The sequence below is a fragment of the Ambystoma mexicanum genome, chromosome 2p, assembly GCF_040938575.1.
Source record: "Ambystoma mexicanum isolate Mex_15411 chromosome 2p, UKY_AmexF1_1, whole genome shotgun sequence".
Taxonomy (NCBI): domain Eukaryota; kingdom Metazoa; phylum Chordata; class Amphibia; order Caudata; family Ambystomatidae; genus Ambystoma; species Ambystoma mexicanum.
Window position 1 is genome coordinate 795,411,201 of NC_090923.1, and position 27,167 is coordinate 795,438,367.

Genomic DNA, 27,167 nt, shown 5'->3' on the forward strand with positions numbered 1-27,167 from the left:
CTAAGTACCACCCCCCCAGGGGGACTATCGTGAAGCAGCCTCGCCTCCCTGGCCCCATGGGAAGGGGTTTCCTCCATGGAAGCAGTGACAATACCCTGAAGTATGGAGGAAAGTGGACTATAGATTAGGAATGCAGTAGTCTCTACGGTGAGCATAGTTTTCATTCCGTTGCTACATTGCATACACTCGCATAGTCAAAACACTACCCCTAAAGCATATTATATTGTCCCCTCCTACCTTTTAGCCACATTTAAGGTTGTAATGCAGCCTTTTGCTGGAAGCAGAGGAGGAGATGGAAAGTGTAAGGTGCTGTATTGATCTGTTCTGCGACCAGAACAAATAGATGAGCCAGGCATCATCACAGATACAGGCACTGTTCAGAGACTGGCAACATATTAAAGGCCAACAAAAAAGACTGACCGTTTCCACTCAGTGGACCGAGTGCTCACAATATGCTCTTCTACAGAAAGCTGCGATTTTTAGTATATATTCCTTCATAATTAATTGAAAGGTCATGATAATATACAAAATTAGTACATTTACTCTTTGGAAAAAGTGCCCAAATTCTTGCTTAATTTCCTTGAAAGACAATAGCAGTCTTGACAATGTTAGCAGCTCATTAGCCAGTGCATTTCGGAATTCAATTCCATCTTCAGGGCTGAGCGCTGTTACACATCACAGCATGTGCTATCAAAAGCAAAATACAATGTAGAAAATATACATTATTGCATATAATATGAAATTCAAAAGATGTACATACCTGGACATCAGACATAATGAAATAAAATAAAGGTAAACGAAAAAAGATATTTAGGGTGTTGCAATCCTTACGTTCGAAAATACGTGCAGTGCTTTCACGCACGTGCAAATACATCAAATATACTGGTGTACCTGTTATAATAAAGCCTGTATATGCAAAAACAATAATGAGAGCCACTATGATACTCTAACATCTGCTGTTCACTAACTGGTTCTGGATCTCAAATATGCAAATGAGCACTTACCTGCGCGCCAATTCATAGTAGCTGATTGTTAAGCTATCTGAATCCCTAATCTACAAAAGAGTAAACGTAGTATAGCGCTCTGTACTTCCCAGAACTAGTAGTTGTGCTGATCTCAGTCAGGTATAAGACTTACCCTAGCTTGATGCAAGGTGGTGGCAGGGTGAGGCTCGGCCACCCGTGCGAACCCCAATGTCTTGTATATGCTCGCTAGCTCTGGAAAGAGTGTGGCGCAGAGGCATCACACATTGCAGATCGCGATGACGTAATTGGCGCCTTGCTTTCCGCTTCATCTGTGTGATCAGAAGGAACGGGATAGGTCCTGGGCAGCGCGTAATGTAATTGCACCTTAATGTGTATATTGCAACAATACAGGTGTCAATCTGATTGCGGGAACATTTCACATATGTAGATACCAACCATAAAGATGTTCAATGTTTGTCTTGCTCTTTTTCAGGGGAGTATTTGACATTTAAGCATCTTGCTTATGCACACAATTTGAAATTCATCACATTAAGCATTCAGTGAATAACATCTAGGTGATACCAATGTAAAGTAAAGATATGATTAAAATGAATTAATACATTGCTGTGTTTAAATGACACGTGGGGCATATGTCGATAAGAAATATTTCGATTTGGAATTTATCACATTTAGAAATACATTGTTCACAGTATCCTAACGGAGCTAATACCAAGTAGGGGTGCAATTGCGATGCAAATTAATATATTGTTCTTTTTACATGTCATATGAGACATGCCACGCAGCATTACACAAAACACATATAATTGATTTCCTCGTTAATAACATCTGGTGCTAGGGTACCCAATCGCTCAATCCAAAAGGTTTCCCTTTGATCTAACTTTTGGGTCATGTTCTCATATTTGTTATGTCGTATCACAGTGTAAATATCTGGAATCAAATCTGTGTGATTTTGTGTTTCATTTCGTGCCGGTGTCTAGCCACTGCTGAGTTAGGATTTCTATTCCTGATACATGACCTATGTTCGTTCCACCTTTGTTTCGCTGGTCTTTTGGATTGTCCTATGCATTAAAGTCCCCAAAGGAATTTGATTGAGTAAATTATGTTTGCTGTGTTGCACGTGGCAAAGTTCCGTAATGTTATCTTCTCTCCTGACCGTGGATGGTTGATGACGTGTCACACCTCGCACCTGACATTGGTCCCTGTGGAGGAAATGGAGGCATGTTGGTCTGATGCTGCGGACCACTTAAACCTAGCACTTGCAAATCCTGCATTACCACTATTTGTTGCCTTTATTATTTATTTATTGTTATTTATCTGTTTCTCCTCTGCTTCGCATTTTCCACCTCTCCCCCCTTCCATGCACTTTTCCCCCTCCCCCATGCACTTGCGCGTTCTCAATGTCACTGGGCCTAGTAAGATCGCTGTTTTGTTCTCCCCTGTTCCCCTCCCTTGCCTTGTCGCACTCTGAAACACTTGTGTACGAGCGCGATAGAAATAAAATATCAATCAATCAATCACTTCAAAGATGGCGCTGGGTGTTCCATGCAACTTACTAGTCGTTGGTTCCCCTTTCGTGTCTTTCCTTTCTCCTCCTCGGTTTGGTACCGGCAGAGGATATGAGCGACTTGGTGAAGAAACTTGGTGCGTCGCTACTCCTTTAGCTAATGCTCTGTGAGTTGGCATCCTAGCATTATTTACTCTACGGCTTACGTCCTTGCATTGGTTCTAACTGTTCTTCTTTGATCCTTTACACAGAAGCAAGCAGAGTTCCCGCCTCTGCTCTCTCTCGCCTCCTCATTCTTACCTGCACACCCAGAATCAGTTCGCTCTGGTAGGCTTGGGCTTGGTTCTATACCGATACTACCTTCGGGGGTACATGCAGTCTGACCTTTCTTTTCTTTTGATTCAGCCAAGCTGTCTCCCTTCTTTGCTTCAAGCAAAACATCAGTTCCGGACACTCCGTTCGCACCATAGTGGTAGGTGGTGTCCATCACTTGAACATACCTTGCCCTTCCGCTTCACTCTATTATTCTCTTACATTGTTGTCATTATTCTCGCAGTGTACTTCTCCCGCCCTTTGGCTCACCAGTCCGGAGTTCTGGCACTCATTTCTGAGGCTCCCGGTACGCATTCAAAACTTCTAGAGCATCGCTTACACAAACACATTGGCACTTACTTTCCTTTCTGTATTCCTTCAGTACTGCAGCAAGCTCGACAACCTGCTGTAAAATAACATTCCCCGCGGCCAACAGCATTGTAAACCTCAGCACCCTGAGCAGAAGGCAGTCTCTCCACATAAACGGCTGCAGTTCGCACGCACCGGAGACGGACCAAAGAGTTTCCTGATCAACCAGGTTTTTCTTCCCCTAGAGGGTTTTCCATGGGGTGCTTGTCTGTCCTGGGTCGTTATACATAGGAGACCGGGCTGGGGGAGGGCAAGGATCCTAGGGAATTCCTCACATTCTGTATGCTGTTGCGTCTGATACAGGTCAGTGCTGGCAACTATTACCCTATAAAAAGATTATTCAAGTCTACTTGTTTACATGACGTTACCTTTCATGACAAATCCACAATTGCTACAATTTAAGCATGGAAATGTGCCAGTGTGTGCCGTTGTCGGTTTTTGTGCTGCCGGTCTAGTCGCATCTAGTTGATCTCTGAAGTTTTTGCTCCTCTGGTATGCAAATACAGGCAATTCTTTGAAAAGGTGTTCAACCCTTTGGTCACAAGTGAGTGTCCTCCAATGCTTTTTGATGACAGACTTAATTCTGTTACTTTGGATTGAAAACTTTGATAAAAACACTAATGGAGGAGTTCTTGGTATTCCCTTGGTGTTAGTCAGAAGTTCGTTCCATTGTACTGTGTCCATCTTGGCATTTGCAGCCTGAATTTCTTGGGGTTTATATCTGCGGGCAATTAATTTCTCTCCTATTTTGGTTATTTCATGTGTATATTCACAAACACAATCCGCTTGACTCACAACATTTGACTGTATGGGAGATTCTTGGTGAGGCTTGGCTGGTGGAAACTCTGTCTGTGAAGCAAGTTATTCCGATCTGTTTGTTTATGGAAAATATTGGTACTGAATCAATTTCCTTGCATTGTGATTTCAACGTCCAGGAAGTGTATCTTCTTTTGTGATGATTTGCGGGTGAACTGTATCTGAGGGTCGATGGCATTGATGTATGTGAAGAAATCAACATTTTCCTTATTTCCTGTCCATTCCAAAAATGTCGTCTATGTAACGTATCCAAAGACTGATGTAGTTACGCCACACTGCATGATTGAGTATGTGGTCTGTCTCATATTTATAGATAAAGCAGTTCGTATATGTGGGGGCCAGGGTGGCTCCCATAGATGTTCCAGACACTTGGATGTAATATTGGTCCTTATATACAAAGAAGTTGTTTTTGGTGATAAACTGAAGCAAAATCAAGATTAATTCTTTGTGGGCCATAATGTCTTCTTCGTTGAGTAACATCCACTGGATTGCTTCCACTCCTGGGTTAAAGGACCTTTCAATTCATTATGAAGTAATATGTACTAGAAATCGCAGCTTTCTGTAGAAGAGCATATTGTGAGCACTCGGTCCACTAAGTGGAAACGCCCAGTCTTTTTTGTTTGCATATCTTGATCCTTGTGCCTTAGGATTCTTTATGCCAAGTAGCTCCTTGGAATTGATGAAACCTACTCCAAAAATTATTTAAAGTAATAGTTATTTTTAGTTACCTACAAATGGTTGTGCCCATCTACTCCACATAACATATTCAAGGCCCTCCACCCTACCCTCTAGATAGATCCTGCAACAAGCTAATACAAGGTGCATGAATCTGTCGATTTAGATGGGGAACAAGGGTGGCGAGGAGGTAGGGGTATTAAAAGATATTCAGACATGAAAATATAAATTGAGTAGCTCTTTGCTTTGCTGCCGCCTTGCCTTCTCCTTTGGATTTTGTAGCATGCCCCAACTCATACCAGGGGGATCTCTTTGGTGTTGCAGGAGGGCATAATGGAAAACCAACATTTTGTTGAGAACCGTTCAGTTAATATGCCTGCTTACTCTAAATCTATTGACAAGTCTTTGGACAACTATACCACACTTCTCCATAAGGGTTTGAAGGTGCAGGCATAGTTTAATCTCAGTTACAGCATTTATCCTCAGACAACCTTAAGAAACAGGAGATTGCCTGGTTATTTGGCGTATCCTTTGAATGTTCTCATGACACTTATCTTGCAGACAACAGCTTCATTAGCCCCCAGCTCCAGAAGATCTTTGAGCGTGTGAGGCAGAGTGCAGACTTCATGCCAGCCTGGCAAATGACAGTAAGTGACAACTTTATGCTGATTCATAAAACGTTTATTATAAGATAATATTATTGAACTTGGCTTTTTGGCATATACCATGCAAATGGATTAATATTTGTACACCGGTTTACACATGTAGGTAACCCTAAAGCATAATAACTGACCAGAAAACATGTAGATTTAATGATTGCCCTCCCGCCCTCCTACAGTAAAAAGAACATTGTTATGTCAGAAATCAATTCGGCTCTTTTTGAAAACTCAGTGTTAGGCCCTTTGTATTCTTCTTCACTTCATGGTGTCTTAATCTTTTTCTTTTTTAACATGATTTAATCCAAAGTCTCTCTGGCTAGTATAACACATTTCTAAATGTGCTTCACTGGTAGTGCATACGGCTTCCAGGACAAGTGCACACAAAAAAGTGCCCCTTTAGTCTCTCTGTCTGGTAGCTCACCCAGAAGGTGTTTCACTGTTACAGAATGGTGACAGTTGTGTTTTTGTTTCTTTTTATTTTCTTGTGGTGTTGCCTTTCCTAAAACTGGTAACCACTGCAAGGGTGCAGCCGGGGAAGATTGACACACATGTGGCATGGTTGTTGGCATACACCTTTATTAGCCAAAAATAAAAGAGAAACTACCTCTCCCTAACTCTCAGAGGGGTTTCTCTACCTCAACCAAGGTAATGAGGATTCAGTCAGGATGTCAAAGTAAATGAAGAGTCCACCATCCTATGTAAAAAAAAAAACTGCTTCCGTCCTTTACACATGTAACTAAACTAAAGGAGTAGTGGATCTTCTTGCTCCAGAAGAATGACTCCCTTCTTCTGAAAAATGTATCAAAGTTCATTTGTAGCTGGGATATGTTGCCTGAGGGAACGACTCCCTTCCCCATATAACATTCTTTTCCAGAATATAAAACAAAGTTCCAAGTTGAAAGGTAAAGAAGCATCAAAGTTCTCAGTTTAACTCAAAAGGGCAAAGTTCTGATTCTTGGGTGGGATCTTTGCCTGGGGGAATGCCTCCCTTCCCCAGGTCTCAATCTCTTTCCAAGGCGCAAAAAAACAATGTTCAGGATTAAAGTTCCAACTCAAACATCAACATTCCTTACTGCCCATAGTTGTTTCTTCGCTATTGGGTTCCTAGAAAATGCCTCCCTTCTCCAGGTATCTTCTCAGTATTCTCACAATGCCAGGGGAATGACTCCCTTCACCTGGCTTTCTCTCATGCAGACTTTACAGTTCACAATACCAGGGGGAATGACTATTTCCCCTGGCCTTTTCCCAGGCAGACTTTATAGTTTACAATACCTGGGGGAAGGGCTTCCTTCCACTGGCCTTTTTCCAGGCTTACTTTTCAATTCACAATGCCAAGGGGAATGGCTCCCTTAACCTGGGCTTTTCTCAGGCATGGTTTGCAGTTCACAATGTCAGAGGGTATAATACCCTTCCGCTGGCCCTTTCTCAGTCTTGCTTTGCAGTTCACAGCTGTGAGGAACTCATGGTGGCAACAAGTAAGACAGACACAAGTGATCACAGTTCAAGGGTGTTTATTGAACAATTAATTCTGTCTGCAGGTTGGGAAAACGCAAGCGTCGACCATCAAATGAAAAATAAGGTAGTCCTAGTGGCGTTGTCAAATAAAAGGGACTATACTAAGAAACCTATTGCCGAACCTTACGACTAACACAAAAAAGGTGTGGGATAGTTCTCAAGAAAAGAAAGAAGTGTTCTCAAATAATATGTCAGGATGCGGTAGCCTGGGGTCTCCCTTCGCCACGTTTTGAGCACGGGGTAAGGTGTGATCTTAGGGCACAGTACAGTCTCGGGCTTCTCCAGCATGAGACAAGAGTTCTAATGGCAGCTCTCAGGACTGTCGATGGCCCAATCTTGTTTCTTTGAAAGTCTCTTGCCTTCGAGGATCTGAGGTCTCCAACTAACAAAAACAAAAGTTCCTTTAAAAAATGAAAGTTGGTTTCCAATGTTCGCTGGGTGATGGATTCACCCGTGGGTCGCCCGCTTCTGGGCGCTGACCCTTCTCAATCTGACCCTTCTCAATTGTTTACCACAGTTTCAAGGGTCCCCCTCTTCTGGGCGCTGACCCCTCTCAATTGTTTACTACAGTTTCACGTGGGATGATGGTTTCACCACTAGGCCCCCCTCTTCTGGGCACTGACCCTTCTCAATTGTTTACCCGGATCAACCTTGTTCGGGCTCTGACCCGTCTCTTCTCTTTAGTGGGTTTCACTTCCCTTGGTTTCTCAATGTCTTTTCAAACAATTCATAGTGGACATCCCTCAGCCAGGTCCACCTCTGTCAACACACTGTTTCTCTGGACTTTAGACTTTGCACCTCTCGTCAGCATCTCTCGATTGGGCTCACTCTTGCCAACTTCACATTCACTTGAATTTACAGGATTCACTTCCCTTCCTTTCTCATTTGACGGGATTCACTTCCCTTGGTTTCACACAATTTGTAGATCAAAGTCTTTCGATTGTACAGGGATTTTACTAGACCTCTTGTATGACCACTTTGACCTCCTGGTACCTGTAGTTTGCTCTGATGGGGATCGACCAGAGTCTCTTGAATTAGCACCCACGTGGTGCCGGTTTCCCTTTTCAGCTGGTCTTCTTTAACACTTTATACAGTTATTTTACAGTTCCTTAAACTTGGTTCAAACTTGCCACTTTACGGTTCTAATGCAACACTGCCCGGTTCTTATCGATTCTCCCCTTGACTCAGCGGCTGTGATGAACTGCTTGGCTTTTGGCTTTCCTGGAGTCAAGGCCGGTGTCACGGCCGCAGTAGCTTCCCTCGCTCCTGCTTATCGGCCTAAGCTTGCCCCGTGTACCGTCGAGATCTGCTGCAAGACACTTGTGCTATTGTTTGCAGTCTTACAGTCTCTTCCACGAAGGTTCCGTGGGTCGGGGATTAAAAGGGCAAGGTCACTGCTCTCCTTGCCACACTCAATTGCTGCTGCCTTTCTTTTTCTCTTGAACTGCTGTGCCTGATTAGCCGTCTCGTCGTGCTTTCTGCCGTGCTCACCTTTCTCGCCTTGCTCGTACTGTGCTCTCTTGCTCCACCTTTAATCCCAGTGGGGAAGGGAAAGGGCCATCAGGTGTGCATGATTCTGATCAATTGTCTGACTTTGCCTAACCCTTGTATTAGGACATGTCATGTAAACGGCTCGGGTGTTAGTCCGTTCTCTTGTGTGTAGTGCGAAAGTGTTTGTGTCAGAAAAGGGGAAGGTTTGAATGTCAAAGTATCCTACAGAGTGGGAAGGAAAAGAGGTGTTATATAGAATAATATCCTTCGTATTTGGGTTTGGGGTGATCTCGGAAGGGTAGGTTTTGGAGGGTTTGTTACATGGACGAGATTGACCGGGATGGAGAACCGAGAGGTTTGTGGGAATGGTAGTATTCTGTCATAGTGTATTGGGTGTTTGGAAAATGACAATTAGAGGGACGCGATTGGTAGGGTTTGTGAGACAAACTGGAATAGCTGGGACCATGAAATAAACAAGAGATTGTGGAAACTGTAGTATTTTACCTGAGTAGGTTGGTAGTGCGGAAAATAATAATCTGAGGGACGGTCAGAAGGATGGGGAGTATTCAAATGGAGACCGGTGAAAGAAGGATTCGGGGAGTTATGCTTTATGGGTGCAAACGGGTTTGGGACCTTAGAGGATTGATTACATATGGAGGGGTTGTTGGATCTGGGCAGGAGAGATTTAATGTGAGAAAGGGAGGCAGATGCAATACAGCCGATGAAAGACTCGGATATCTCGCCCTCCTCTCCTTCTCTGGCACTATACCGTGTCTCACTTGGGGCATTTCCCCAAGTACAACCCCGGACTCCCTTACCTAGGTGATTCCCTTTCGCTCCTTTGCCCCCAGGACTGGGATCTGAGCATGTCAAGCTTCCTTTGGCCACCTGAATAAGGGCTCTTTGAGGTTCGCATGGGAGAATACCCTCAGGTTTCTCAGACAGTGCTAAAGGTATCTCAGGTCCTCCTCTCTCTCTCTCGCTCTCTCTTTGACTCGGCCCACTTGGTTCACTCTCCTGCCAAGCGTTGCCATGAGGAAGACATCTTATTTCTATGGGGTCTCAGACCCTGGTCTCTTTTGCTCCTTAGTTTGACCAACTTGGCACCCGCTCTTGCCAAGTACTGTCACGAGGAAGCTACCCTGTTTCTGCATGTGGGTCACAGACCCTGCTTTCTCTTCCGTTTCGTTCTGGCCAATTTGGCTCCTTCTCTCGCCAAGTACTGTTACGAGGAAGACACCTCATTTCTGAATGTGGGTCCCGGACACCTCTTTCACTTCGGTTTCATTCTGACCAACTTGGCTCCCTGTGAGGGGTCAGAAATGCGAGACGGACACAAAAAAAATGTTCTCAAAGTTAGCCGTTTATTCAAAGTAAAAAGGAGTTCTAATACATACTTAACTTTCCCTAACATAACAGAGAGGTCCTTGCTTAGCAAACTAAAACTAAAGAAAAATTACCTAGTGTTCAAAATACATCTGGCCCTCACACTAATTCATACATTCAAATTATACAAGGAAAATATGGCTGACCTTTAGTTAAACAAAACAGTTTTGTAATTTGAAACTCAAATGTTCTTAAAAGCCTTCCTTGTGACAAGGGTTGTATTCCCTTCCCTTGGATCAATTCAGGAGTACATAGATTGCAGTTCTGTTTCAACAAGGTTCTGCTCAGGGAAAATAGAAAAGTATTTTTCAACCACAGTATCCTTCTTGGAGAAACAACACGTCATTTTCACCACATTTGGTTGATAGCGCAAAACAAATCAGTGCCTTACACAATATCCCCCTTGCAAGGATGATTGTCTTTCTCCCCAAAACACAGGTTCCATAAACCAAATGCAGTGGTTCTGTTATCATATAACACTTTCTTCAAAAGAAATACTTCTTCTTGAAATAGAACCTTTTTGTCAGGATAGCAAAAAGCAACTTGTCTCAATGATGCTACTGCTTGTCAACAAAAAGTACATGAATTCTCTTCATTCAAAAAAACCTCTTTCCACATATCTTTCTGCCACAAGGTTATCAAACCATCATCTTCTTTCCTGGTCCACTCGCCTGTCAGGTCTAACCAGTGTATGCCCTTACCCGGTATACTCATTTTACAGGAAGAAAACTCCTACCACTAACTTCATACTTGATGGCAATATTGATTCCAAGACTCTCCACACCAATCTCTCTTGGAAGGAGGTTTAACCAACAACTGCCTCTTCTTATAGTCTCTGGACTCTTGACATCTTGTGCTCCAGTTTTCCCTAAATTGAGAACTAAATATGCACAAATTATTCTCAAAGGATCTCCTAATGACTTCTCGACAGCCTTCTGACTGATAGCAGTTAGGTTTACAAGATTCCTCCAACTGAAATCCAAAAAAGGACGAGTTGTGCTCTTGTTGCCTTAGTCTAGTTTCACAGTCACTTGGCTGCTGGTAAGGTGAGATATACGCTTTCCCAAAAGTATATCTCCCAAAAGGGGATTTATGCTTTAGTTGCTTTATTAAGGGTGTCTCACAACTTCTTGGCTGATGGTAATGCTCATCATGAGCTTTTCCCAGTGTTTGTCTTAATCTGATTTGCCTGTAGCCTCTTGGCTGTAGGTAGTATGGATTAGAGGCTTTCCCTACTGGTAGTTTGCCCAAAGTCTTTTGACAGCCTCTTGGCTGTGGGTAGTACTGGTTATATACTTTCCACTCTTGTAGTCCCTTATGAGGGAACTTTCCTCTTAGCCACTTAGCTTTGTTTTCTTTAACTATTTGGTATTCATTAAATAAGTTCTGCTTTGATTTGTCAATTGTTCGTCATTCAAAATTATGGTTTTGTGACAGCTTTCATGGATGAGCACCCCGGGGTCAGCATTCACTCTCTGCCAACTAACTTGTGCTCTGTGGCGGCTCCCGCTGGCTGTCAGGCTTTGCGGCGGAGCTTCTGCATTCAGTCTGCTTTCTCTCCCCCCACTTCGATCCTCTGGTAAGTTGCACTGCGGTCTCTGGGAGCGACGACGACTCCGCTGATCTTCTGCGCCTTCATCCATCTGCCACATGCTGCCCTGGAAGCACGACTCCTTCTCAGCTGGGCTTCTTCCTAGTAAGCTGCCTTCCGCTGCGCGTACTCTGCAGTTCTTCTTGTTTTCACCCTTCTGGGTAACTCCTGCTAGCAGGGTTCTCTCTGTGGCAGACTCTGCATCTCGGATGATTGTAGCTTCCTCGGCTATGCCTCCCACACGGCAGTTAACTGCTCCTCGACCTTCTTCCTCTGCTTCAACTTCATTCTCATCCTCTCCTTCATTCCCCAGGTGGTCTTCATCTTGGGTTTTAAATATCCTGCTCAGGTGCTTTCCTTGGTAGCAACTAGACCACACCTTTGAATATTCACCATTCTCAGTCCTCATTGCCTCTTGAGCTCCTCTTCCTCGTCCTAGCATTTTTAGCATTATGGGAACTGAAGTCCATAGAAGAATGTGTAACATTAAGTATTACGTCAGATTGTTCTATAAACTGAGAGGTATTAGCGTAAGGGTAGGGTGTGGAAAGAGTTGGCAATTTCACATAACAGTGAGGACTTCTCATTAAGGCAGAATTATGACAATTCAAGTTTTTGTATCTTTAATTCCTGAGTCTCTGAGGCACCAACTTTGTTCTGTTTAACTGACTTTTTATGACAGGTTCTTTGAACATTGACATTAGAGGGATTGTTACATTGATAGCATACCATTACATATGTGGGAATGATTTTATCTTCATCCTCAGAAGAAGATGAATACTGCGTCTCTCCTAGTGGAATCACCAAATCCCCTTAATAGCTGTCTCCTCCCATGCGATCCTTCCCTCTGATACCACCCCCATGGTTAGGATTAGGTAGCATCTGCCTTCCCCTAGCCACATGGGAGGAGACTTTAGGCTGGGATTTGGTGATGACTCAACTGGATTCATAACACTCCCTCGCTCGCTAAGTACTGTCTCCAGTAAGACACCTCGTTTCTGTATGGGTGGCCCCATGCCCGCCTTTCTCTTCCGTTTCATTCTGAGCAACTTGGCTGCCTCTCTCACCAAGAACTGTCATGATGATCCTCCTCGGGGGCTTGTAGTCGTTTTCCGGGCTGCATGGGTATTTTTTCTGCCTGATGGTTCTGGTCGCACGCCTATCATTCCCGGTGCCAGCTTCCCACTCCGAGTACTGCTCCAAGTTTGCTCCATGCCACCAGATTCTTCGTTCCTTTCAGACCAGAGGCATTGCTTCTTCTCTGCATTTCGTTTGAATCTCCTGTGCTTCTCAAAGTATCCTTTACTGGAACCTTCCCTTCCCTCAGTCTCTGTACTCTTTGCGATAAAGCGTATTATCCTTGCATCCAATGTTTCAAACAATTGCCTTTCTCATTGCAATCTTGCGCTTTGTAAGTGTAATGTTTAGTATTTCCTTCTATTAATTCCCTCACGCTTTGGGGCCATGCTTTGTTTCCAATAATGCAGCATTTCAAATGATCACCTTCCCTTACTGCAGTTTCGCTATTCCACTGAGTGAAGTGTTTCAATGGTTCCTTCTGTTACTGGAATTCATCTCACTTGGGTAACATGTCTCCATTTCCCAAAGTCCGTGCGAATCTTCCCTTGAATACTCTTTTCAATTAGTTCCATATTTTCTCTGCTTGCCAGACCTGGCAACTGCACGTCTCTCCTTGTTTTACCCTTGTTCTCGCCATTCATATTTGCAAACCCCATTCATGTTCCACTGTCTCCTCTCCAGTACTTTATCCCCTCCACCTTGATGGTAACTGGGACATGTCTCTCTTGGCCGGGCCTTCTCTAATCCCTGGGTCTTTCAAATAGTGGATTACTTGTACACGCCTCTCTGTCATGGGACTTCTCTATGTTTCAGTCTCCCCTCAGTGTCCGGCACCTGGGTCCATCCTCTCTTCCTTGCTCTTATTATGTTTGTCAAATGTCTCTACCATTTCACTTCTTGCTGCCATGCTCTCTGGCCTCTTTGATGCTGATCACCTCTCTGATGCTGTGTCGCAGACTTCTGCGTGACTCCTCTTCCACTCACACACACGTCTTCATGCAAAGTCTTTCTTCTTATCCACTGATCTCTTCTGATAAAAAGGGAACAAGGGTTTATCAACCATCAATTTAGTTTACCCGCATTGTTGCATTCAGGATAATTCCTGGGCACTTTGTCACACTTGGCAAGAGCTGTTTCCTTTGTTGCTGGCACATGCATGTCATTCTGCTTGGTGTCTTACCAGTCTATCCGAAGTTTTGTTCTTTTCACTGTATTCAGCCATTGACCAATGGTCCAAGTATGCACGTAAAAGAATATTTGAGTTCTGCCTTTTTTGTCTTGCCATTTTAGAAAGTGCTTGTGGAAGAGCTGGGCCCTGATTGGAGGGACGATCTGCTTCTGTTTGAAGATAAACCTTTTGCTGCTGCCTCTATTGGCCAGGTCCACCTGGGCAGGCTGCACAGTGGGCAAGAGGTGGCCATGAAGATCCAAGTGAGTGCAGCGGGCAGTGCTTTTTTCTTCAGTTGGGAGTGTCCCTGCCAAAAACCTCTCAGTGAAGTGTTTGAACAAATTAAAATGTGAAGCGTCTGTTTTAGGTAACCGTGTATGATTTCTATGTTCTGAGAAGTGGTCCTGCCTTTGAGAATGTTAATCAATAGTATATGCAGTTCTAGGTCTCTTTTATCTGAAATATTGAGGCACATGCTTTTTAATCAGAGGGGGGCTGCCCAGGTCAAAGCATCACTCTTTCAAATTTATGAATTGGAAAAGTAACTCTCAAGTGTAACATATTGCTCAGTAAAATCTGTAATTTGAGCAGCTCAGAATAATGTCCCTAGATTCAACTCTCACAAGATATGTGGTGGATGAACATGACGCACTGCCAGAGATTAGATTATATATTTATTTATATAGCCAGGAACCTTAGAAACAAGATGGTATAACATAACTGTGGCAGTATTGCTTGGGAAGGGTTGGTGAACATGGTGGAGTTTGAAGGAGATGCAATAGAGCTAATGTTGTAGATTCAGAATTAGGTTCTATTCATACATTGCTGGAATGCACATTAGATGATTCCATCCTCTCTGAAAACATAGTCAGTTTTTACATGCACTAAGATAGGGTCTCCATCATAAACAAAACCATAAACTGTTGCTAGTTTTATAAGTATTGATAGTATGTTCGGTTTACAGTGTGCATACATTGTGCTAGATTAACAAGTGTTTTCAATGCCAGTAGGCTGATCAATCTGAGCATTTGTTCAATCATAACATGCCCTGCAATTAGGCTGGATAATGTGTTGGGGTGTATATAAATGGATCCTGACCCATGATATGCTGTTCTGATGCCAATGCTTCCAGTATCTCCTCTTGACTGATTGGTGGCTATTGAAATAGTTTTATCCTTTGTGAAGTTGCATGTAACACTTTACATTAACCAATGTTTTTTTTTCTTACTATTTCTTCTATGCCAGTACCCTGGAATAGCTGAGAGCATAAAGAGCGACATTGAAAACTTGCTTTCCATCCTTAAAATGAGTGTTGCTCTACCGGAAGGTGAGCGACTTCAAAACACTTTTGACTGTTTCTTGTTGTTCTGCTTTACTTAGTCGTAAGTGGTGCAGTTAAAGGAAGAACTGACCCTGATTAACCTTTTGTTAAGGTTGCTCTAAATTCTCAGTCTTGGGTCTATGGCAGGCCAGCAATAGTGATCATTTCTGAGATGGTTAAGATATACTTTAATAGCCAGGTGTACTTGCATTTTACCCCATATAATAAACACCAATGAACACTCTACACCATGCCTGTACCCGCAGTATTGACAACTGACCTTCTTCATATACAGACATATATAGTGTTTTGTTGTTTAATGTCTGTAATGATTGTTTATATTTGCCATTAGCATGGCTTTGTAGCGATGTTGCGTGTCTGGAATGTGCCTTGCCATGTGGCTCTAGGTGTTAATGCAGATGGCCTTTCTTGGGTATTAGAGCTAGTTACTAAAGCATTTTTGGTTGTTTGGGTTGGTGAGCATGAAACGTATGTGGCCATGTGGCCACCTAGGGCTCTGTTGGGTCTACTAGTTGGAAGCTTGAAGGCATGGTTATTGGGGGTGTGTGTGTGTGTGTGTGTGTGTGTGTAGTGAGAGGTTCTGTAAGATTGAGTTTGCGGGGATAAATTGTGAAGAGCCCAATATAATTGAGTTTTATGTTGCTTTTTGCTTGATCATTGGTTCTGTGTTGATCGAGGGAGTTTCTAGTTTTGGCATATCTAGTGTAATCTGTATTTTATCTGATTACATACTAAAGAAGCATGCTGGCCACTGTATGACATTCATTTGGGACATTTGTTGCTTGACACGGATATCTTTGTTTCATTTGGGTCAAGATGAGTTGATTGTTGTAACATGAGAGCACACTGGCTTCTCCACTACTCTTAATACTATAATTGTTCCATGAGGTTTTTGGTTTTGACACTTTTTTGTGGCGAAAGACAGCAAATATCACCAAAACATTGCTAACAGAAGAAGAAAGGGGTTCCAAGAAGCAGTCTTTGTGGTTGGCATGACAACTGGAAATGCTGTGGCATACAATTGGCAACGCACAAAGTGTTAATTCCTGTTGTACTACTCGGCCTTGCTTGACACCTTGGACTATAAGTAAATATATGGGCTGTGATAGAGGCCTGTAAATGCACGCCAGAACCCTGTGTGTTGGCACTGTGCACTCTGGACACTTACATGACCACAGAAGTCGAAGTAAATTGAGCATGCTAAATCATGTGTGATGATATTGTGCATGACAGACCCAGGCCTTACATGACAATAGAACCACATTTAAATAAAGCATGCATGTCAGAGCTCTGTGTACGCTGATATTTCTTGCATGATAAACTCCCAGGTGACAACTTCGTGCCTGTTAGAACCTTATAAAGTTAGGGATTGTGAACATCAGCGCCCTGTATATATTAATAATGCATCTCATAGAGCCTGGCACGTGATAGTGCTTCTTTTTACAGCCCGGCATGACAATATTATGGAGTCCTGGATATAATGGTACAGTGCTAATGCTGTCTGCTGCACGATGGAACCCATCGATATGTATTGTGTATGATATAGCCCTGCCTGGTATTGTGCGTGCGAGAACTCAGAATTTGATAATGCTTCTCACATGCGGCTCTGCATGGAAAACGTGTGAAGTACTGGATGTGATAGTGCTGTGCTAATCATGACAGTCTGCTGCTGCATGATAGCGCATTATATTGCATATTTTAGCATTATGGGCCTCATCACGATTTTGGCGGTAATGCAGCGGTTTTCAAGTCGAACGTAAATAGCGCTAACGCCAAGCCCCCCGGCGGATAATCTGCCAGATCCTGAATTTTCGTGCATGCGCACAGGGACATGGCAGTAGCGCAAATAGCGCGCAATGGGTAGAACCCGTAAATCCGGCGCACTGTGGGCTACCGCCATACTGCGCTAATAGCGCCCGCGCTATTAGGGCATGGGAAACGCGTCACCGCCAGAACTGGCAACAAAGCGGCGGCCATCTTGGAAATCACAATCCATCGGATATCACAGCCCCTGGAAGCCATCCACCCCATTGAACACCAAATCATGTCACAGGAGCGCACTAGGGGCTAGTCTGCCCTGGACAGGGTGAGCAAGCCCAAATTTAGCAATCAGGAGCTGGCTGTACTGGTGGAGGAGGCTGAGATCCATCATGACGAGCTGCAGCAGCGCAAAACCAGTGGCCAGCGCAGAGCACAGATTTGGCGCAACATCAGTCAAAGGGTCACTGCAGTGGATCTTGTGCCCCGGGATGCGGAGGATTGCCGCAAGCGCCTCAACGACCTGCGTATGAGAGTCTGCGGCATCCTCTCACAGCACAGGAGTGCACGCAGGGGCACTGGAGGAGGGCCTCCACCACCCCCACCCAAACTCACACCTTAGGAGGAGAAGATGAGTTCCCTGATTGACATCGGCACTATATAGGGAATTGGTGGAGCGGAGGCAGGCACTGGCATTGATCCAACTGCAGGTGAGTCCCACCCCAAATGCATGCAACTGAAAGTACCACACATGCAGACCGTGAGTGAATGAATGTGAAGAAATGCGTGTGAGGCACTGCAGACACCCATAAGTGACCCCTTGATCCATTGAACCGTAATGCTGCCTAGACTACCCTGCATGTGCAGTGCATCAATAGAAGGGGCAGGGGATAGACATCCATAGCCATGGGACAGCTACGTACAGTGTGAGTGTGCAATAATACACCCCCAGGACCCTGAGCGCAGTGCACCCCAACCCCGCATGTAATCTTGTCACACAAACATTCGCATGGAGTGTACCTCCACACTCACGCCAAGCACCACATGGCGACTGAACAAAATGCAAGTTGAATGCATGATTGATACTGTCTCCAATCCCACTTGATGGCATGAACTGCTTGATACTAATGTAGGTTGCCTTGAAATCAAAACACACCCTATGTACCCCACAGGCACACGGCAAACCCCACGGGATGAAGATGATGGGGAGGAGACCACACCATCACGGCGCCCGAGGCAGCGAGCCTCCACCAGCACCACCACCCCACAAAGGGGCCGCACGGAAGGGAACCGACGCAGGCCATCTCCCACTTGACCACACTTCACCACACTTCACCACAATGCAGCCCGACCAGACCGCTGCAGCACCCACATGCCCACAGGGAGTCCACGGCCAGCTTGCCCCTAGCCACCAGGCATAGCCTCGATGCAGAGGGACTCACCTGTGGATCGGAGCCCGACGTGGGAGTGACACCTCCACGTGCGCATCAGGCAGGACGTCTGCATTCACCTGGAAGCAGTGACGCTGAAGGGATGGTCACACCACAGGGGACCCCCAGGGCCAGGCACACAGCTAGCACAAACCCCACCCGTGCATGTGCGTCGTGTCCGCACACCACAGCCAGACCAAGACACGCCATCATATGGCAGCCCTGAAGACCGGCACTCAGAGCCCGGCAGCCCAATCCCAGCCGGCAACATGTCCCCTTGCAACCCCCCCAACAGCCGACACAATTGGCAGGCCGGCACCTGCCACACCAGGGGGTACCCTTTATCACGGGGGCAGCAGTGATGGGCAGACTGGACGTGATCAAGGCCAAACAGGCCAAAGTTGAATCTATGGCGAAGGTGCACAGCTGGCACATCAAGGCCATCAGTGCATCCATACGCCATGGATGCAAGTACATAGCGCATGACAATGTGCGCACACGCAGAGTGGTGGAGCAATGCACCGCAGCCCTGACAGGGTTTGGACAAAGGGTGAGGGAGTTCTGCGAGGCAGTGTCAGCACTTGTCGAGCAGACGAGGGAGGGGAACAACCTTCTCCGACAGCACATGCAGGCAACCGGGTCAGTCCCTTCAACCTCCACTACACCCACGGAGGGATCCCTTGAGCCGTCTCCTAGGCGCCGTTCAATGCGCCACCTGAGGTCACACACACCAGAGGGGCCTGGACAGGAAACCGCCCACGACCATCCTAGTCGGACATGGCATCGTTGTGGGTGCCCTGATAACTAACATGCACATACCTGCACTGTTGTGGGGAGTTCACAAAGCATGGACAGTAGTGATTGTGAAAAAGTGCTATTTAATGTTGAAGTGACATTTGTTAAATGTAGCCGTCACCCGTTTAAAAAAAAAAAAAACATCAATCAATCCCTGTCTGGCCAACCTCCCCTCCCTCAGACCAACCCTTTGTGCACGTGCAACACCTTCAGGCACGTCATCACCTTCACTCCCATCCTCAGGTGGCTGCACATGAGCATCAGGGGGCAGTGGCACATTCCTGCGATAGCAGATGTTGTGCAGCATGGCACATGTCAGTACAATTTTACCAACTTTTTCTGGTGCATACATCAATGCCCCTCCCGTACGGTCGAGGCACCGGAAGCGTGCCTTCTGCAGTCCAAATTCCCCCTCCACGCAGATCCGTGTACGAGCATGGGCAAGCTTGTATGCCCGCTCCGCTGCTGTGTGTGGATGACGCACAGGGGTCATGAGCCATGTGTACTGGGGATATCCAGAATCACCTGCAGTGGAGAGAAAGCAGGTTTGGGGACAAGGTAAATTCAGTGGGTGTACAGAGCTCAGTCATCAGTGTCATTTTCCCATACTTGTCATTTGGCCAATAGCATTGTGGAGTGTGCTGTGCTACGAGCAGCATTGAATCAATGAGGTACTCACAATTTGGTACGCCTCTGTTTCAGTATGTAACAATACTCATTCACTTGTCACTGGGTAAGGGGGCCCTTCCATCTGCTTGTGCATGCGAGAAGTGGCTACCTCATGTGTCATTGCCATTCCCTTTGGCTGCAGTTGCATTTGCTGGTTGTCACTATTCTGTACTGTTCTCCATGCATTTCCTTGGCCATTCAGGGGACAGGGTTTGTGGGATATACATTGCCATTACTCAGACTACTTATGTGTGGTGCATTTGTGGATGTGGCGATTTTTGTGTTACATTTGCATGACTGTCGGGTGGTCAGGGTGGGATGTTTGTACTGTGTCAGTGTTGGAAGCCATAGTGCTACTCACACAGGAGGCTTTGTGGTGGTAGGCCTTCCATATGTCACTGTGCTGCCACATGTCTTTTACATCCTGAATGGGTGTCTTCTGCTGTGTTGGACATGTCCAAGGTTTCTCGTGCAAGGTGCTTGATTGGAAATGCTGCACTAATGGTGCTGCCTATTGAGATTCAGTGATTTCATTGTGTGTGACCAGCGCCAACAGTTGTGGATTAACATGCATTATGGTATACATTTGTACTCACCCAGCAGCCATGTGTTTTGCCCTCAGTGCCTTTCAATGTACGCTGGCAGGGTACTGTTGCACAGGACCATGGAGTCATGGGTGGATGCTGGGTAGTGGGCACAGCAGTGGCTGAAGGTGAGGTCAGGGCCACATGTCATCTGCACATTCAGGGAATGGTACTGTTTCCGGTTTCTGTAGGCCGCCTCATGTGCCTGGGGTGGTACGAGTGCTACATGGGTGCAGTCCAGGGCTGCTATTACATTCGGGACTAGGGCAATGGCATGGAATTGACCCTTCAGCTGGTTCACCTGTGCCTGTTTGGCTGGCAATGCGATGTGCTCATTCACATGATTCAACAGTGCATCCAGCACCTGTCCCAGCATGGCACAGAATGTGGACTGGGCCATGTCATGCATCATGGCAACGGTATGTTGGTAGCTGCCAGTCCCGAGGAATTGTAGCACAGACACGAGCTTCACTAGCAGAGGTTCTGCTGTGCTGATGGCTATACGGCTGCCGATGTCAGCCTGGATTGTGTCCAGCAACTGGGTGATGGTTGCCCTGTCCAGCCGATATTCAGTCACCAACTGGCCATCAGTCATGGCCCAGGGTGTTGGCCTGACCCTGGGGATGGCTGGCCTCCTTGCTGGTGCTGCTCTCCTCCTCCTTCTCCTCATCCCCACCACCCCCTGCACTCTCAGGGCTCTGGCCTGGTTGGCTGGCCTCTGTAGCTCCAGGCGCAGCAGGTAGAAGTCCACATCAAGGGTCCCGGCTCCAAATGGCAGCATGGTGTTTGGAAGTGTGTATTGTGCATGGGTGGGTCCTTTGTAGGCCTCTGATTTGCATTGGTTTCACCTGGGACCTTATTGCTGTCTCCTCCCTGCTCCTACTGGTGGAATGGTGTTGGGGAGGGTGTGTTGTGCATGGGTGGGTCCTTTGGTAGGCCTCTGATTTGCATTGGTTTCACCTGGGCCCTTATTGCTGTGGCCTGCGTTCTTTTACCTCCAGCTTTTTGCTGGGGGTATTTTCGGCGGATTATCCGCCGCTTTTCTGGCGCTAATTGCGCCTACGCCGGACTTGTGATTACAATGTTTTAGCGCGAATGGTCACTGGCGCTTTTACAGCCGACGCTTGTACAGCCAGCTGTACTTGCGCTGCCTGTAATGGCGTCAGCGGTATTTGGACTTGTGATCCGACGGACCGTTAAAATCGGCGCTGATAGCGTTACCGCCGAACTTGTGATGAGGCCCTATGTCTGTTACAGGAATCAAAGCGCTTTGTGATAATGCTGTGCATGAAATGCTTCTTGCATGATAATTTTGTGAATGGCAAAAGCTTTTATACAACTAGTGTGCTTGATAGAGCCCCGTGTTATAACGCTCTGCCTGAAAGAGCGGTGTGTGTATGTAGGTACATATGTGGTAAGGGTGCGAGAGTAGCAGAGGTACTGGGAAGGGAGGGTTGGGCTCCAGAGGAGAGAATTCTAGTTTAGTGGTCTAGTTTAGTGGTACAGATTCATGCTGTTGTGAATAATTGAGCCATACCCCCATACACCCGCCCTGCCCCCTCTTTATCTACTCAATCCTACCACCTCTCTCTTTACCCCACCACCCACCCTACCCCAACCTACCTTTTCTTACCCCCTCTCCCTGTCTTTTCTCATCTTTCCTCTTACACTCGCTTTATTTCTTACCCTCTCACTCATACCTTTTTCGCTCATGTTTTCTCCTGCTCATCATCGATGGCACCTCTTTCAATGGCTTCCTCCGTTACTCTTTTCCACTTCTCGTTTTATTGCACCCCTTATCGCATTCCACCTTTAAAACTTTGCACTCTCCTTGCACCTATGTGCCTATAAATGCAAAATGCAAAGAACAACAGTAAACGTCAAAACTATTGGTATTCCCAATGCTTGTTAAGTGGGCTATGATGTTTTAGTGGTTCTCAGTGGTCTTGTGAAGATTTAATGCGCTGTTGGTTTGTTGCAAAATCGATATCTCTTTTTCTGCTATTTGAGAGCGTTTGGTTGTGTGACAGTGGGGTGATGGTATGTGTAGTGTTATTTTTGCTTTGTTATATTTTTGACTTGGTTTATTTCTTATATAGCACCATTCTTTCATGTCATGTCCACTTAACAGAGGTAAATTACTAATCTGCATGCGAGAGACAGTGCTTTGTGCTTATACACAATATTGATATGATTAGTATCATGTGATCATGGCGCAGAATATCTTTTAGTGTAATTTGGGTAGTTATGCATGTCTGGGAATGTAGGACACTATTTAGTGCTATGAGTAGAAAATATCAATGCCAACGATGAAATGCCGATAGGTTCCAGTACAGGTGGTAGGTCCTCTCAGTGACTTTCAAGAATAATTGTCCTATATTATAATGCTGTATCATAATCCTCTGTTGCAGTTATTCGCGTCATGAACTATATTATGTTCTCTAACTGTTTTGTTGCCATCCTGATCTGGCCATTTGGTCAGCGTGAAGTTCGTATTGCCCGGTGTGTTGCTGGGTGTTTTCTGTTGTGGAAGGTAACTATGCGCTATATATATAAATCACAGATACACTGGAAATACCTATCCGATACTTGTCAGAAAATTCCTCCTTTGTCAACCAGCATCAGTCATTGGCTTGCTTGAGCAGTTCACTTTTCAGAAGTATGCAGATGAGCAGGTGGTTATCAGGGTCGTCATTTCACCAAAATGCCAGGGGTAGCGGAAGTGACATCACAATGTCACGCCCCCGTGTGACATCACAGGATGTGGTGTCATTTGACCACACCCCTGTGTGACATCACAGGACGTGATGGCATTTGACCACGCCCCATGTGACATCACAGGAAGTGGCATCATAAAGCATGACCCCTCAGCACACTAAGAAAAATATGGCTACGATATCACTGTACTGTGACATTTCATACAAGAATGGATCATCATATGTAGCAGTGTGTCAAGGCCCATGTTGCCATGGGATGTGTATGAACCCAAATTCCCTCTTTGTTAATGTTAAAGGATATTTGTACCGCGCACTCACCACCGCAGTGGTCCCCTGGTGCTCTGACGGATCTGGAAAAGAAAGGAGTCCAGGGGGGAGTTAGTGGGAATGAGCGGGATAAGTAAAAGAGAGCAGTGATGTGCTGTTGGCAGCTTCAGTTCGGTTAACACTGTTTGCTGAGCTTTGGGGTGCTTTCCGGTCGGTAGCTGTCACGTGCAGTTGTGCGAAGCTATGTGTGGTTTGTTTTGTTGTTGCAGTGTAGTGTAGTTGTGCGGTTTGTTGTGCTTTCGGGTTGTGGTTGTGTTTGGTTAGAGTTTGAGAGGTGTATGCAGAGGGGTGAAATTGTTAGTGGGTTGGTTTTTGGCCTCGCTATCTAGAAGTGATATGTGCTAAATTTCCAGGTTCTTTCTAGATGTGGGGCGTGAATGTGTCCGCATTTCTATCTAGATCCGGCACTGGCTAATATTCACAATCCTGTCTATATATGACGCACACCAATATTCACAATTATATCCAAATGTGGCACTGGCCCACCTTCAAAATCCTGTCTAGATGCGAAGAAAGCTAGCATTCCCAATTCTATCTAAATGTGGCTTTGGTAATATTCCCAATGCAGTCTAGATGTGGCAATGGCTAACATTCACAATTCTATCTTGATGTGGCACTGGCCGACATTCACAATCCTGTCTAGATATGACGCAGGCTAATGTTCACAATTCTATCTAATTGTGGCACTTGCTATCATTCACAATTCTGTCCAAGTGTGGCACTTGCTAACATTCACAATCCTATCTAGATGCAACACAGGCTAATGTTCACAATTCTAACTAAATGTGGTACTTGCTATCATTCACAATTCTGTTTGGGTCCGGCGCAGCAGGACTACAAAGCAAAATCATATTCTGGGGGGCGGGGGCGGATAGGCGGGTATGATGATGGGGGAAAGCCAGGATAAAAGGTGGAAGGGAGAATATTTCACCAGGGGACATGTATTCTTCTAGTCGATGGCATCCAGTCTTCAGCGATTTTGGCACTTACCCCATTTTCTTCTGATTCGACAAGTTACCTTCAGTGTTGTGTTGTACTGTTTGCAGTTTTTTCATGGACTTCATTACTCCTCCACAAAACAGCCAGGCATCTCCGATTTTCATCTCCTGCAGAGCCTAGAGCTAAGTTTAAAATGGGTTTGATTAGTGCATTGGCAAATACTGTTACCTGATCATCTTCCTGTATCTCTTCAAAGTGCTTTCATAACGCAAGAGGAAGAAAAATTTCAAGTTCTTGTTTCTATACATTAGTACCATCACTCTCTCACACTTCCAAAACAAGTATAATTTTTTGTTTCAGGTACGTTTCAGGTACACATCCTACCATACAAGGTCTGCAGAAGTTTGATGTGTTACAAAACCCGATTACCAACATTGAAACCTGTTATTCCACTTGTTAACAGGGAAACCCAGGCACAATTTAACGTCTCTATCCTGTCCTGTCCGGCCACGGCTCTGTAGGTCAACCAGGCCGAGTGAACATGGCCCAACATTTTTTGGGGGGGGTTAAGCCTGGTCAGCTCAATGGTGTTGTGCCACTGTAGAGTGCTTGTATTTGGCACTGTGTCCTTTGGTGGGCAATGGGGATTTTATGTCTGTGGGAACTATTCCTGGCTCTTGTAGATTATGGTGACTCTAGAGGCTTGTCGTCAGATTTGAGGTGTGGCACGCAGGCCTGTCCTGGGTTCTGAGGACATGTGGTGGCGACCGGGACCTGTCCGGGCCTTGGCGGACCTATGGTGTGTGCTGAGCTCCTCTAACGGTTGCCCGGTGTAATATGGCAGTCGAGGATTTTAATACTTCTTACCATCGATACACCAATAGCGGATCGCCTTCATTTTAGGCTAAATACCCTTTCAATGCCACTGTTCTCGTCTGACCCCGAGACTGCTCTCTGCGCTCAGGACCTCTCTGGGTCCTGGATCTCAGGTATTTGGGTCTGATTTGAGGGTTTTGGGTATAACGACTATTTCTACACGGTCGCCAGCATTTTCTCCAAACACACCATAAAATATTGTGACCTCGGATTTCATTTTTATACTTGGAAACCTGACAGGAACTGTTTTATGGCCCCTGTCTATGTGGCTATGTGGAGTACTGCAACAGCGTGCACGTTCCGCGGTGCAGTTTACAGTGGAGGGCCATCGGACCACAATCTATACTCTTGTGTGTCTGTGAAATCTGCCATGGACACACTTGGGCGAAGTGAGGCAAAGCCACACGTTCCTGTGTATGCCCCTCCCTCGCCCCCAGGTCTCGCCCTCTCAGGCACTCCCTCCTTGTAACCCTTCCCTTCCCCCTTCCCTACCCTTTGATGCTTCCTCTAATCCCCGGAGAAAGCATCCCTTTACCGCCGCAGACCCTTACAAATCACCCCTGCTATCTGTCTATCAGAGATCACTCCAGCTCTAATGCTTCCCAGGATGACCATGGAGTGGGTGGGGGGCGGGGCAGACTAACATCACGGGAGAAAAGGCAGTGGGTGGGTGGGGGGGCAGACTAACATCACAGACGACCATGGAGTGGGTGGGGGGTCAGACTACCATCACGGGAGACAAGGCAGGGGGTGGGGGGGCAGACTAACATCACGGGAGACAAGGCAGTGGGTGGGGGGCTGACTAACATACCGGGAGACAAGGCAGGGGGTGGGAGAGTATACTAACAGCACGAACGACCATGGAGTTGGTGAGGGCAAACTAACATCACGGGAGACAAGGCATGGGGCGGGGGGCAGACTAACAACACGGGAGACAAGGCAGGGAGTGAGGGTGCAGACGAACAGCACGGAGTACCATGGAGTGGGTGGGGGCAGACTAACAGCACGGGAGACAAGGCAGGGGGTGGGGGGGCAGACTAACAACATGGGAGACAACGCAGGGGGTGGGGGTGCAGACTAACAGCACGGATGACAACGCAGGGGGTGGGGGTGCAGACTAACAGCACGGAGGACCATGGAGTGGGTGGGGGCAGACTAACAGCACGGGAGACAAGGCAGCGGGTGGGGGGGGGCAGACTAACAACATGGGAGACAACGCAGGGGGTGGGGGTGCAGACTAACAGCACGGATGACAACGCAGGGGGTGGGGGTGCAGACTAACAGCACGGATGACCATGGAGTGGGTGGGGGGCAGACCAACAGCATGGGAGACGGCAGGGGGTTGGGGGGCAGACTAACACCACGGACGCATGCGCGGCCTACACTCTTCCCCGACCCGTTCCCTTAAATGAGACGCCCACAAATGGGTGTTCAGCATTAGCAGGCCCAGCAGTTATAGCTGGGCCTGGCTGATAGTCTCATACTCGGCGGACCTCGATTGGCTGCGGGACGGCGGCTCAGCGTCGAGCTAGTACACCGGGCCAGCATGCCCCGGGCCACCAGGCCGCACTGCGACGACACAAGGAGGAACCTAGGCACACGGCACTGTTACCAGCTGGCTGTGGCCACGCCCCTCTGCATTCTGATTGGACGACATCCAGAGGTTGCAAAAGATTGACAGAGGTCGCAAACCAATCAGCAGAGGTCGCTCTGGCGACCTCTGGCGACCCCTGAATGACGTCTCTGATGGTTATATTCTGCTTTTGCAGTTAAACTGAGAGAATTCTATTCTTTTTTGCTGTCAACTTTGGTTGGTAAAACAAATATGCAATTTAGTGGATTCGAAGGTTCCTCTTTGGCAAGCACTTTGATAAATTGAAAACACAGCCTAACCCACCCTTTTCTATGTGGGGGCCAAAACCAGGGGGGACTGGGCTGGTCTTGCTCTTACTCGATGTGCCTCTCAGAAATTGAGTGGAACATGCTTCCTTGGGCTTGTTCACCTCTCACCTCTCAGAGACCACTCAGAGATGCAGTATTCATACTCTTAAAAGGTTCTCAGTATGCCCCAAAGTGGTCAGAAGTCTACCAGCAGAGATGATTTCAATTGTGAATGCTTCCAGAATTATCATACTAGACTGTCATTAAAGGCTGAGGGTGCAGGTAAATGGTTGTTTT

General features: G+C 46.2%; 1 protein-coding gene across 2 annotated transcripts in view; it reads left to right on the forward strand.

The window, feature by feature from the left end:
• Window positions 1–27,167, forward strand: part of COQ8B (coenzyme Q8B) — a 666,225-nt gene that overhangs the window by 418,378 nt on the left and 220,680 nt on the right. For both annotated transcript variants that reach the window (XM_069644459.1, XM_069644460.1), the window contains exons 7-9: window positions 5,224–5,309; window positions 13,675–13,815; window positions 14,798–14,879. In XM_069644459.1, coding sequence (XP_069500560.1) covers window positions 5,224–5,309; window positions 13,675–13,815; window positions 14,798–14,879 — 309 coding nt within the window. The remainder of the gene's footprint in view (window positions 1–5,223; window positions 5,310–13,674; window positions 13,816–14,797; window positions 14,880–27,167) is intronic.